This window comes from Arachis ipaensis, chromosome B08 (genome assembly GCF_000816755.2).
Source record: "Arachis ipaensis cultivar K30076 chromosome B08, Araip1.1, whole genome shotgun sequence".
Taxonomy (NCBI): domain Eukaryota; kingdom Viridiplantae; phylum Streptophyta; class Magnoliopsida; order Fabales; family Fabaceae; genus Arachis; species Arachis ipaensis.
Genome location: NC_029792.2, coordinates 104656890 through 104670601, shown reverse-complemented (window position 1 = coordinate 104670601; position 13712 = coordinate 104656890). Strand labels below are relative to the sequence as shown.

Below are 13712 nucleotides of genomic sequence, written 5' to 3'. Positions count from 1 at the left end.
TCCGAGAAGATACCCATCATGCACCTTTGAAATGTAGCCAGTGCATTACATAAACCAAAATGCATTCTTTTATATGCATACATTCCAAAGGGCATGTAGAAGTAGTTTTCTCTTGGTCTTCTGGAGCAATATGGATCTAAAAATAACCAGTATAGCCATCTAAAAAGCAGTAATGTGATTTACCTGACAGGTGATCAAGCATTTGATCGATGAAAGGTAGTGGATAGTGATCCTTGCGAGTAGCCAAGTTCAAGCGCCTGTAGTCGATGCACACTCTCCATGAATTCTGCACCCTTGTAGCCATGAGTTCCCTATTCTCATTCTTGACAATGGTGATACTGGACTTCTTCGGAACCACTTGTACTGGGCTAACCCACTCACTATCTGAGATTGGATAGATAATATCGGCTTCAAGTAGTCGGGTCACTTCTTTCTTCATAACTTCTAGAATTGTGGGGTTCAACCGCCTTTGAGGTTGATGGATAGGCTTGGCTCCCTCCTCTAGGAAAATGAGGTGCTCACAAACTTGAGGGCTTATACCTACTATGTCTGCCAAACTCCACCCAATAGCTTTCTTGTTTCTTCTCAGTACATTAAGCAATTGCTCCTCTTGTTGGGAAGTAAGCTCCTTTGTAATGATCAACGGGAGCTTTTAATTGTCTTCAAGATAAGTATACTTGAGGTGAGGTGGAAGGGACTTCAATTCCATATTCAAATCATGGCTTGGCACTTGATTATCCGGTAGCACCGGAGGTGGCAAGGTGTCTTCATCATATTTTGGCGGTTTTCCCACACTTACACCTTGAACCATGTTCTTCTCATCAACTATACCATGGTGGGCTTCAGCCACAATATCATCAATCATATCACACTAGAAGATAGAATGGTCTTCCGGTGGATGCTTCATAGCTTTATCAAGGTTGAAACTCACTGCTCTTCCATAAATCTCAAAGTAATATGTACCCGAAAAGGCATCCAATTTAAACTGAGAAGTCTTCAAGAACGGCCTCCCAAGCAAGATAGATGATGCTCTTCCAGAGTCATTAGTGGGCATCTCAAGAATGTAGAAATCAATAGGAAAAATCAACCCTTTAATGCTCACCAAGACGTCTTCTGCAATGCCAACCACAGAGATTATGCTTTTATCTACCAAAACAAAACGGGCGGCCGACCTCTTCAACGGTGGAAGCTTCAACGTATCATATACAGAAAAAGGCATAATGCTGACATAAAACACCTAGGACACACATGCAATCCACAAACTATATACCACCTATAGTGCAAGTAACCATACAAGGACCGGGATCACCACATTTCTCCGGTATAGCACCCATCAAAGTAGAAATCGAGCTACCCGAAGGAATAGTTTCTATGTAACAGCCTAATATTCAAATCCTTATGCTCGAGTCATAAGTCAATGATAATAAGGTGGTATAACTCTCAAGTGGATTTTTAATACATACTTATAAGTATAATTGAAAGGAGTATTAAAAGAGAAGCCTGAAAAAGAGTAAAAATAAAATCGTGAAGTCGTATCACTCAAGCATCGACAACCAAAAGATAAAGCGTGAAGTTAAAAGCGATATAAGAATAAAGTCATAAAGGAGAATAAGAGAAGGACAATATATAGATATATAACATAAGTAAATAGCCACTAGTCGCGACCCGCGAAGTTTAGGCCGGCTAGGGTACAGTATAACAGTAGTTGATAACAGTATCTCCTAATCTCTCCCAAAAGAAACATAAGAGCCTCTATAGGCAAGTTCAAAAGAGTTCAATACATAATAAAGCTTTTCAAAATAAAGGTGGAGAGATTCTAAGCAAATATAAAGTAGAGAATATTAAGATCTTCGCCATCTCTCAGATGAACTACAGCTCACTTCTGAGCACCTGAACCTATATCTGAGAAACAAGAGATATATACGGAATGAGAACCCCCAACCCATGGGTTCCTAGTATGTTAAAAGTGCCAAATAAATACAATGCATTGTAATAAAAACTCACTAAGCATCCTAAACTTCCTTTCACCAAATATTCGTCCTATGTTCTCGCTAATCCATGAATAGGCAACTGTCATAAGGGAATGCTAAATCTAATTTCTCTTCCTCATGCTTCCCAACTTATAACTCTCCAACAAATCAAAATCAAAATCATAAGCCAAACCATCACCAGTTATTTTACCTCAGTAATTCTATATCAATACTTCATATCCTCACCTGGAGCAAGTGAAATCACTTCACTGCGTCTATCCAGGGAGCTCAAAATATCTCATTCTCTACCTGGAGCAAGTGAAATCACTTCACTGCGTCTACCCAGGGAACTCAAATTATCTCATTCAGTAATCATCATTTTACATTAATCATATCATTATTCCATTTCAACAAGAACAGCCCTCAGCGTCAACCAACACCAGCATGAGGGACCTCTTAGTTGTACAAACACAAACAATACAGACAAATAATACACAATTAAGGTACAAGTAGAACAGATAGCATATAGTCAGCTAACATAGCATATATGATATAGCAATCCAAACAAATAGGCAAACCCAAATAATTCAAACATATGCAAATGATGTATGCCTGTCCTATGGCTGATGAGTCTCATCTGTCGATTATAAAGCCAACCCCACAAGTCCTAGTAGCTAACCATTGGACTGTTCCTCTGTCGTGCATCCCCAAATCGAGTTATTCACAATCATAATCATAATCACACAACACCCACACTGGTGTTTATCCACGGGGGCGAGCTCATCCGGAACTTTCACAGTGTCCGGCTACACTTACAACATAGGGTCAGCAGAATCTCGGATCTCAACTTGGAGCAAGTGGAGCCGACCCACTGCATCTACCCGAGAAAATCCAAAACTCAGATAGTTTCAACCTCAAATCATACTCGACCGGGAGCAAGTGGGGGCTAACCACTGCATCTACCCCAGGAGTCTCAAAACCAAACCCGGAGCAAGTGGAATCACTCCACTGTATCTACCCAGGCAGGTATGTCTCACCACATCCCGGAGCAAGTGGATCAATGCCACTGCATCTACCCAGGCAGGTATATTTCTCCACATCCCGGAGTAAGTGGGGCGAAACCACAACCCTTGTATCTACCCAGGAGATACGTTCTTATATGCCCAGGAGGAACCAAGGAGGGGATCCTAACCTCCCACCATCTCGCTGGAGGCGATTTTATAATACCAGGAGGAACAAGGAAGGGGATCCTCACCTTCCTTCATCTCTCTGGGGTCGCACTTTCAAGAAAGAGAGCTTGAGATAAAACAATCATTCAAAGCCATATTTTTATTTCCAGCCATAAATCAATATTTATCATAGACATCTGGCTCATAACATACACAGCACTCTCACCATCATCCTCAGCAACTCATACAATCATCATTACTCATCATTCATCATTGATTCTTACTTTACTTCATCCACAAGTTACCACATGTCCTAGCTTCTTTAAATTACTAGGCATGCTATAAAGATTTAAGACTTAAAGGATGAGAATGGAGGCTTAAAAGTCTGAAATTCGGCTTTAAAAACTCAAAAATCAACTTTTGCTGAAAACAGAGTCACGCATGGAAGGCTGAAAAAGGAAGTGACGCATGAGCGTCGTCCATGCGCGCGCATGGGAGTTAGAAAAGCAAAGTGACGCGTGCGCGTCAGCCATGCATACGCGTGGGTACATTATGTGCTCCTCGCACAAAACCAGCACAGTACCTGCGCAACTCTCTGGATTTTCTACGAGACATTTGGATTCGTGCAGCGATGCGTACGTGTCAGCCAGGCACATGCGTGAGGTAGTAAAAATCGTGAGTGATGCGTGTGCGTCGGCCATGCGTGCGCGTCGGGGTACGTTTTACCAAATATTTTACTAAGTTAAAAAGCTGCAAAATTACATCTTTAAACCCCAAACTTCCAACACACATAACTTCTTCTACAAAATTCTATTTTCAACCATTTCTGAACCGTTGGAAAGATCATTGAATAAACTTTCATAAAAATAAAAATCACCAATTTTTCCAATGTTCACAAGCCAAATTCATTTCCACTCATCCAAATGACCACAACCCAACCATATTCACATAATTACACTCAACCAAAACCAAACTTACTTCATCTACACAATTTCATCCAAAACTATCAAATTCCACACATTAATTCCTCAAACCTTATTATTCAATAATCAAACCAATTATTCACACATTCAATATCTAAAATTGGTGCACGAAATTGTGATACATATCCATGGCTTCAAAGGCCTGGTACTCTGATCTAGTTTTATTGTCTGTCACAACTTCGATACAACTAACCAGCAAGTGCACTGGGTCGTCCAAGTAATACCTTACGTGAGTAAGGGTCGAATCCCACGGAGATTGTTGGTATGAAGCAAGCTATGGTCACCTTGTAAATCTCAGTCAGGCAGATATAAAATAATTATGGAGTTTTCGAATAATAAATAATAAAATAGGGATAGAGATACTTATGTAAATCATTGGTAGGAATTTTAACAGCAGAGCTCCACACCTTAATCTATGGAGTGTAGAAACTCTACCGTATGAAAATACATAAGTGAAGGTCCAGGCATGGCCGTGTGGCCAGCCCCTATGGTCTAAGAACAATGCATTCCAAGATGCCTAATACAATAGTAAGAGGTCCTATTTATAATAAACTAGCTACTAGGGTTTACATGAGTGAGTATTTGATGTATAAATCCACTTCCGGGGCCCACTTGATGTGTGTTTGGGCTGAGCTTAAGTGTTGCACGTGCAGAGGCCATTTGTGGAGTTGAACGCCAGTTTTTGTGCCAGTTTGGGCGTTCAACTCTGGTTTTGAATCCTTTTCTGGCGCTGGACGCCAGATTTGGTCAGAGAGCTGGCGTTAAACGCCAGTTTACGTCGTCTATTCTTGGCCAAAGTATGGACTATTATATATTGATGGAAAGCCCTGGATGTCTACTTTCCAACGCAATTGGAAGCGCGCCATTTCGAGTTCTGTAGCTCCAGAAATTCCACTTTGAGTGCAGGGAGGTCAGAATCTAACAGCATCAGCAGTCCTTCTTCAACCTCTGAATCTGAATTTTGCTCAAGTCCCTCAATTTCAGCCAGAAAATACCTGAAATCACAGAAAAACACACAAACTCATAGTAAAGTCCAGAAATATGAATTTAACACAAAATCTATTAAAAACATCCCTAAAAGTAACTAGATCCTACTAAAAACATACTAAAAACAATGTCAAAAAGCGTATAAATTATCCGCTCATCACAACACCAAACTTAAATTGTTGCTTGTCCCCAAGCAACTGAAAATCAAAATAGGATAAAAAGAATAGAATATACTATAAATTCCAAACTATCAATGAAACAGAGCTTCAATCATATGAGCGGGACTTATAGCTTTTTGCCTCTTGTTTTGAAAAAGATTTGATTTTTAAAATCACAATTAATGACTTGATTCATAAGAAATCACAAGATATGATTCTAGAACTTAAAGTTTGAATCTTTCTTAACAAGCAAGTAACAAATTTCAAATTTTTGAATCAAAACATTAATTGATTATATTATTTTCGAAAATTTGATATAAAAATAAGAAAAAGATTTTTGAAAAATATTTTTTTAATTTTCGAAAATAACTAAGAATTTTGAAAAAGATTTGATTTTTGAAAAAGATTTTGAAAAAGATAAGATTTTCAAATTGAAAATTTGATTTGACTCATAAGGAACAACTTTGATTTTTAAAAATTTTTGAAAAAGTTAACTCAATTTTCGAATTTGATGAGAGAAAAAGAGAAAGATATATATATATTTTTTTTGAATTTTTATGATGAGAGAGAAAAACAAGAAAAATGATGCAATGCATGAAATTTTTAGATCAAAACAATGAATGCATGCAAGAATGCTATGAATGTCAAGATGAACACCAAGAACACTATGAATGTCATGATGAACATCAAGAACATATTTTTGAAAAATTTTTAATGCAAAGAAAACATGCAAGACACCAAACTTAGAATTCTTTAATGCTTGCGCACTAAGAATTCAAGAATGCATATGATAAACATGAAAAGACACAAAACAAAAAATCATCAAGATCAAACAAGAAGACTTACCAAGAACAACTTGAAGATCATGAAGAACACCATGAATGCATGATATTTTCGAAAAAATGCAAGATGCGTATGCAAGTGACACCAAACTTATGATATGACTCAAGACTCAAACAAGGAACACAAAAATATTTTTGATTTTTATGATTTTCTAATTTTTTTTGGATTTTTATTTTATGTTTTTTGAAAAATAATTTTGAAAAAGAAAATAAGGATTCCAAAATTTTTAATATGAATTCCAGGAATCTTATGCTCTAACTTTGCATTAATCTTTGAGGAACAGCAGAGCTCCACACCTTAATCTATGGAGTGTAGAAACTCTACCGTATGAAAATACATAAGTGAAGGTCCAGGCATGGCCGTGTGGCCAGCCCCTATGGTCTAAGAACAATGCGTTCCAAGATGCCTAATACAATAGTAAGAGGTCCTATTTATAATAAACTAGCTACTAGGGTTTACATGAATGAGTATTTGATGTATAAATCCACTTCCGGGGCCCACTTGGTGTGTGTTTGGGCTGAGCTTAAGTGTTGCACGTGCAGAGGCCATTTGTGGAGTTGAACGCCAGTTTTTGTGCCAGTTTGGGCGTTCAACTCTGGTTTTGAATCCTTTTCTGGCGCTGGACGCCAGATTTGGTCAGAGAGCTGGCGTTAAACGCCAGTTTACGTCATCTATTCTTGGCCAAAGTATGAACTATTATATATTGCTGGAAAGCCCTGGATGTCTACCTTCCAACGCAATTGGAAGCGCGCCATTTCGAGTTCTGTATCTCCAGAAAATCCACTTTGAGTGCAGGGAGGTCAGAATCTAACAGCATCAGCAGTCCTTCTTCAACCTCTGAATCTGATTTTTGCTCAAGTCCCTCAATTTCAGCCAGAAAATACCTAAAATCACAGAAAAACACACAAACTCATAGTAAAGTCCAGAAATGTGAATTTAACACAAAATCTATTAAAAACATCCCTAAAAGTAACTAGATCCTACTAAAAACATACTAAAAACAATGTCAAAAAGCGTATAAATTATCCGCTCATCAAAAATCCATCCAATCTCTTATATCATCACACAATACACACATCAACTTACCTTTCTTACCTCTTTCCGGCCTACAGCCCAAGATTTACGGCCTCCAGCCCAAATTCACAATTTAAATGCATATTCCACAAACCAATATTTATTATCCAATTCATCAAATTCTCAACACACCAAACATACCAATTAACACAATTCTCAACCCAATCATTATTTCACATTATATATCAACTATGCATATTAGTACCAACTATTTATACAATCCAAACTTATCCTAAGGGCATCTGGTCTAGGAATTCTCATCACAACACACGGTACTTAAATGAAACTTAAACCGTATCTCTTGTAGCCAAAATAATTGAGCTTTTTCTTGAGAGTCTCCACCAACCCTTAGCTCCAAGCCTCACCAAGGCCCCACAAGGAATATCAATCTTCCAATTATGCACCAAAATCACTCAATACTCTAACATAATCAATTTTCACACTTATAATCAACCTAGTGTTCATGAAATTGATAAATCACAAGGGTTAGAGGGTTCCTTACTTTAACCAACGAAGTTTTGTGATGAATATCACCAATGGCTCATACTAGAGCACTCGTAAACAACCAAAATCACAAGATTTCCTCAAAACCCAAACCAAATTCAAAATATAAGAGGAAAATCAAAACTGGGCAGAGGAGAGTTAAATACTCACCACAAAACTTAGATAGATTCAAAGAGGAGGAAAAGAGCGACGCGTGGCCACAAACAGCTTGTCAGTCGGAGTTCCGGAGAGAAAGTTATGGTGATTTGCAGATCAAAGAGAGTTAGGGTTTCTCTCTTCTCATCTCTATCTTTTCATTTCAGCAATAAACACACTAAATGAGGGTTATGGTGGCTGAATGGCTTTAAGTTAAGGCTTATATATGCTAGGCTTGGATCCACTTGGGCCCAATTCACTTGGTTTAGTCTGTTGGCCCAACTTTGGGCCAAAACCTTTAAGATTAGCGCTTTAAGTCGCATTTTAAATATTTCTACCTTTCCTAATTATAAATCCTAATTTCCTAACCTTATTTACTTATAATCATTTTTCACAGCTGCAGTACCAGACAGATCTCAGCCAGTACGGCCGGTCAAAATTTTAGTGCACGTTTTTACGCAGAAAACTATGTTTTCCGACTCAGAAAAATCCACTGAGTCCAAATATCACATTTAAATTATCAAATTCCAATAGCTAAATTTTTTAACCATATTCGCTCTTATTTAATTTATTATTTAATTAATTACAGTTTGACCGGGTTTTACATTCTACCCGCCTAACAGAAATTTTTGTCCTCGAAAATTCGATATCAAATCTTCACATAAGCTCCCTCAATAACTAATCAGATGTTATGTTCATCTCACCCTTTATAAGACCTTCCTTAAAATAAAAAATTATCACCCTTCACCGTTTCCTTCAAATTAACCTCAATACAACCTCAATGTTCCAATTTACTGTCTTCCAACTTCATCTTCCAAAGTCTACTAATCTATCCATTAAATTTTAATCATGAATTCAATTACTCCTCTAGTCATTTATACAGCTATTTTAGAATCAATCTAACCCCCTAGCCACAATTAAACTTAACTACTTGCGAATCACTATTGGCATTAGCTCACTAAACCTTTCAGGTATTCAAACCTAAAGTAGTTCTAATTATCCTCTCCAGTTCTCATTGACAACTATTCTATTTTAATACTTCCACAACTTAGCATAACCGACATTCACTGGATTTCTATCTATGATAGCCAAAATTAAATACCAACTTAATCGTACTTTTAACATGTTGTTACCAATATTTCACTTACCTCTTCCCGAACCGTCGGATCTAGCGGTATCCTCCGTCGTCATGGTGAACTGACGACCCAGCTGTCAGGCCTTACTAGCATTCTGAGTGGCCTTCTCAGGATAGTTCCAAGACATGTGTCTGGCTCCTCCACAACTATAGCAAAGTTCTAATCCAGCTCGACACGGAGTTCCCGGATGATAGCTTCCACACCGCCTACAAGTCATTTCATTCTGAGATTGCTTTCCATACCTCCCCCCTTGATGATTGTTATTGTTGTTCCTTCAGGAATTGTCTTAGGCTTGTTGGGCTGTGGATTATAACCTACTCTCTTAAAATCTTGACCCCTTGGAGCAAAGTCCCTTCCTCAGTTCTGTTGAAAAGTGATGAGTGGATAATTTATACGCTTTTTGACATTGTTTTTAGTAGTTGTATCGAAGTTGTGACAATTATGTATTGAGATCAGAGCACCAAGCTTTGGAGCCATTACCAGGATTTGTTCGAGCCTGGAGATCACAATTTCGTGCACCAAAAAGATCCCCTATGACTTCCTTTCTCTGCAGCCGCCTTTTTCACACACTCTTCAGCAACCCTACTCTTATTCACCAACTTTGAGAAAGTTCTCATCTCCATTGGTCCCACTGAACTTAAGATATCACTCCGAAGCCCTCCTTCATACTTAATGCACTTTCATTCCTCGAAGTCTCCCGGAGTTCCCTGACACATGCGGGAAAACCTGAATAGCTTCTCAAATTTGTATGTATACTCCAATAGGAAATAGCACCCTGCTTCAGCTGTAGTAACTCAAGTTCCTTGGCCGTCTTGGCAGAATTCAAAAAGTACTTCTTATAGAATTTCACCTGGAAGGCATCCCAAGTGATAAAGGCATCCCCTTGCTGTAAGAGACGCCAGGCTCCCTGCCACCAGTGCGATGCTTCCACAGTGAGCAGATAGGTAGCAAATTCAACACACTGCTCCTCATGTACCAAATGCGCTTGCAGTGCTCGCTCTATAGCGTGAAACCAGGTATCAGCTTCAGTCAGATCGGTAGTTCCTTTGAACTTAGGTAGATTAACCTTTAAGAAGGTTGCCAGTATCACCGGGCCCTGAGCTCCACTTTCACCATTGCCATTATTGTTTATCTTTTGCCCAAGAGCCTCTGCAGTGGCCTGTATAGCAGCAGCCATGTTCTCCAACACCGCCATAAAGTTTACTGGGTCATTTGGGTTGATTTATGGTCCCTGAGCACTAGTACGACCTCCCTCACGACCTCGACCGCATCCACGAGGCGCTGATAGGAGACCAAAAGTATAGGTTTGGATTTTCACACTAAAAATAGAATTTGTTCGTTGTAAGTATAGTCCAAACCCAATAATTGAACATTAATCAAATGTTAAATTCAAATCAAAACATAAAACCGAGAGTCATTCAACCTCGGGTCATTCTCCCTAGGATGCAATTGAAAGTGTTATTCTTTCGGTTGTGAGGGCAAAGAGGTTTTGCAATCAAAGAACAAAAGATTAAAAGAACTAAGAAATAAAAGAACTAAGAAATGATCAAAATTGGAAATTAATACAAGTAAAAAGGAAACAAGATAAAAACTAGTGAAAATGCTAAGATATGCATAAAAGAACCTTGACTTGGGAATGAGAATCCAAGAAATCCTATCATCGCCATAACCACAACTATGATAATTATGATGAGTCAATCTCGCCTAGTTAATCCCTAACATCGAGGAGTATGTCAAGAAAGTATAATTGACCTTAATCCATAAGTCCTAGCTAACTTATCAAACTAGTTGATAAAAAACAAGCGTCAATGGAAACAAGAGTTAACTAACTACTCAAGAATTATCACTAAATGTCAGACATCATGACTCTAGTATCCTAGGAACTCAAATCCCAAGCCAAGGTGTGAAAATCTACTCAAATTCTAAGGTTGGCATTTTCACAAACACTTTGTGTGCATAAAAGTAAAACATGGAAAATTGTAAAGGAAGATAGAAAGCTATAACCAACTATGCATAAAATCAACAATAAACAATCCAACAAACATAAAGAAAGCATAAAACATTAAATTCATCAATCAAAACTTCAAGAACTCAAAATTGCATATATAAACAAAGTGCTTGAACCAAAGGAAATTGAAAATAAAGACAATGTAATTAAAGAGAAATTAAAGAGTACTTACAATTGAAGAAGCAAAATCCAAAATTAAAGCTTGCTATAAAATGCTACAATGGAGATGGAAATGAAACCCTAGGAGAGCATTTTCTACTCTACTCCTACTCCTACTCCTATGGAAGCTTCCTAACTAATGAAAACTAAAACTAAAACCTAATAATAATGCATGCCTTCATATATGTTGATATCCCCTTCATATAGCACTTCCCATTCAGCATTGGAGCGTCCAAAACTGGGCCAAAGGCCTCCAAAATTGCGCAGCACGTGTTTCATTATTGAAATCACGTGCAGGGTCTTGTGCGTACGCACACTTTGCTGAAAGTCTACCTGTGCACATGCACAGAGGGTTGTGCGCACGCACACATGCTGAATCCTTCCTGTGCCCATGCACAGGTACTTGTGCGTACACACACTTGTCTGTGTGTGCTTTTCCATGTTTTCTTCATGTATTCTCCCTTGTACATGCTTTCTTCCACTTTTGGCTATCCATTCTTGCCTAATTGAACTGAAATCACTCAACAAATATGTCATGGCATCAAATGGAATAAAAGTGGAATTAAATTGCTCAATTTAAGAACAAAAACGCATGTTTTCACATTTAAGCTCACTTTAGGGATAAAATACAAAAGTATGCTATTTTGGTGCTTAAGTGTGAGCTTATATGATGAAATCCATTCAAATCAAGCTAAAATATATTGAAAAATATGGACTCATCAATTCTCCCACACTTAAATAATAGCATGTCCTCATGCTAAACCAAACAAGGAGAATAATCAAAAGGGGTAACCAACTTATTGAATGCACTATCTATATGCATGCAAGGTATACTATATGCTATCTATATCTATCTATCTATCTATAGTTTCCTATTGAGTTAGTGAAAACAAACTATTAAATTTCCAAGCAAGTATATAGACATATAGGGCTAAGAAAAGAAGTAGCTCAATGCAATCAAAATCTAAAGAATTGATTTAACTCATCCAAATGAAGCAACTTGCCAGAATACATGATAAGAGGTATGAAAACATAGAATTGAGTAATTGAACCCTCACTAGGTGTGTATACACTCTAATCACTCGGTGTTTAGGATTTTAATCACTCAAGTCTCCTCCTAATCATGCTTTCAAGTTTCAAGAATTTGCTTTTCATCTAACAATCAACAACCATGTGATGCATGAGTGCAATTATCATGAGGACTTCATAGGGTTGTAATGAGGTTAGGGTCAAGGTGGAATAGATATGGCCAAGTGGACTAATCCAATTGAATCCTTGATTAGTTTAAGTATCCAACTCAACTTAAATCAACCAAATCACAAAAATTATGCAACCTAACCTTCCTTTTCTCACTTTTTCCACACATTCAGGCCTTAGTTTCTATTCAAAACACATATGCAATTTTTATTCATTTTTTCTTTTTTTCTTTGGGATAACTTTTGTCCCATCTTATTACTATTTTTTTCATTTTATTTTATTTTTTTCTATTTCTTTTTCTTTTTCTATGACAAATGCATATGGTTCAAGAAAAATGATACATGAATGTGCACCCATTTTTCCCAAATTTTCAATAATTACCTAAAATAAAATGTTTCTCTACCAATGCTTCCCAAAATTTTTTCCCACACTTAAATGGCACACACTCCTCAATCTAAGCTAATCAAAGATGCAATTCAAGGTAATTCATGGTTTTCCACTTAGGGTTGTGATGTGCTAACAATTAGAACAAAGGGGATTAAAAAGCTCAAAAGGGGTTAACAAAGGTAGATGTAAGGGTAGGTCCATATGGGTGATTGAGTTTAATTCAAAAATGACCTCAATCATGCTAAATGCGTTCAAGCATCAATCATCGGAAATAAAGAATCAAGCAAAACCAAGATCACAATCATAGAAGAGATATAGCACACCATGAACAAAATAGTGGTTATAATCTGTAACTACTCATTAAAGCTCAAGGACTCCCAAGGCATTTTGTTCTTTCTTCTTCTATGTTCCATAGAAATCATTCAAGCAAGTTTAAAAAATAATTTTCCAAATCAATTCAATAGAACGTCCTAAAATAAAATTCTTGGAAATCTTTGTTGTTTTTCACCAAAATTATTTCCTATATGTATGTATGTATGTTGTGATGGATGCAAATTTCAAAATTTTCTAGTTCTTTCCTAATTTCAGCAACCAAAAAGTAACATGAACAATTAGAACAAAATTGAACTAGGTTCTATAATATTCACATCATCCAATCACAACTTCTATCTATAAAATATATACCATGCAAAAGGAAAAATGCCAAATGCAATAACTAGAAATAAACTAAGATATATACCACAAGAAAAATGCAATGCAACAGTCAAAAACACTCTAAATATTTACAAGAAACATCATAGAAAGAAACAAAAATAAAGTGCAAAGTGTTCGAAAAAGAATGTTTACACCCCAAAATGACGAATCCTCCCCCACACTTAAGCGTTGCACGGTCTTCCGTGCATGAACACGATCCGGGGAGAATGTCTCTTAAGAGCTCCACCGTCATTTGGCATATGCGAGGGCTCGGGTTGTGTAGAGATCGCCAAGTCCAATGCATTCTTG

General features: G+C 37.4%; 1 protein-coding gene across 1 annotated transcript; it reads right to left on the bottom strand.

The window, feature by feature from the left end:
* Positions 9597-10154, bottom strand: LOC107611388. The gene has a single exon (XM_016313320.1). The coding sequence runs from the start codon at positions 10152-10154 to the stop codon at positions 9597-9599; it is 558 nt and encodes a 185-aa protein (XP_016168806.1).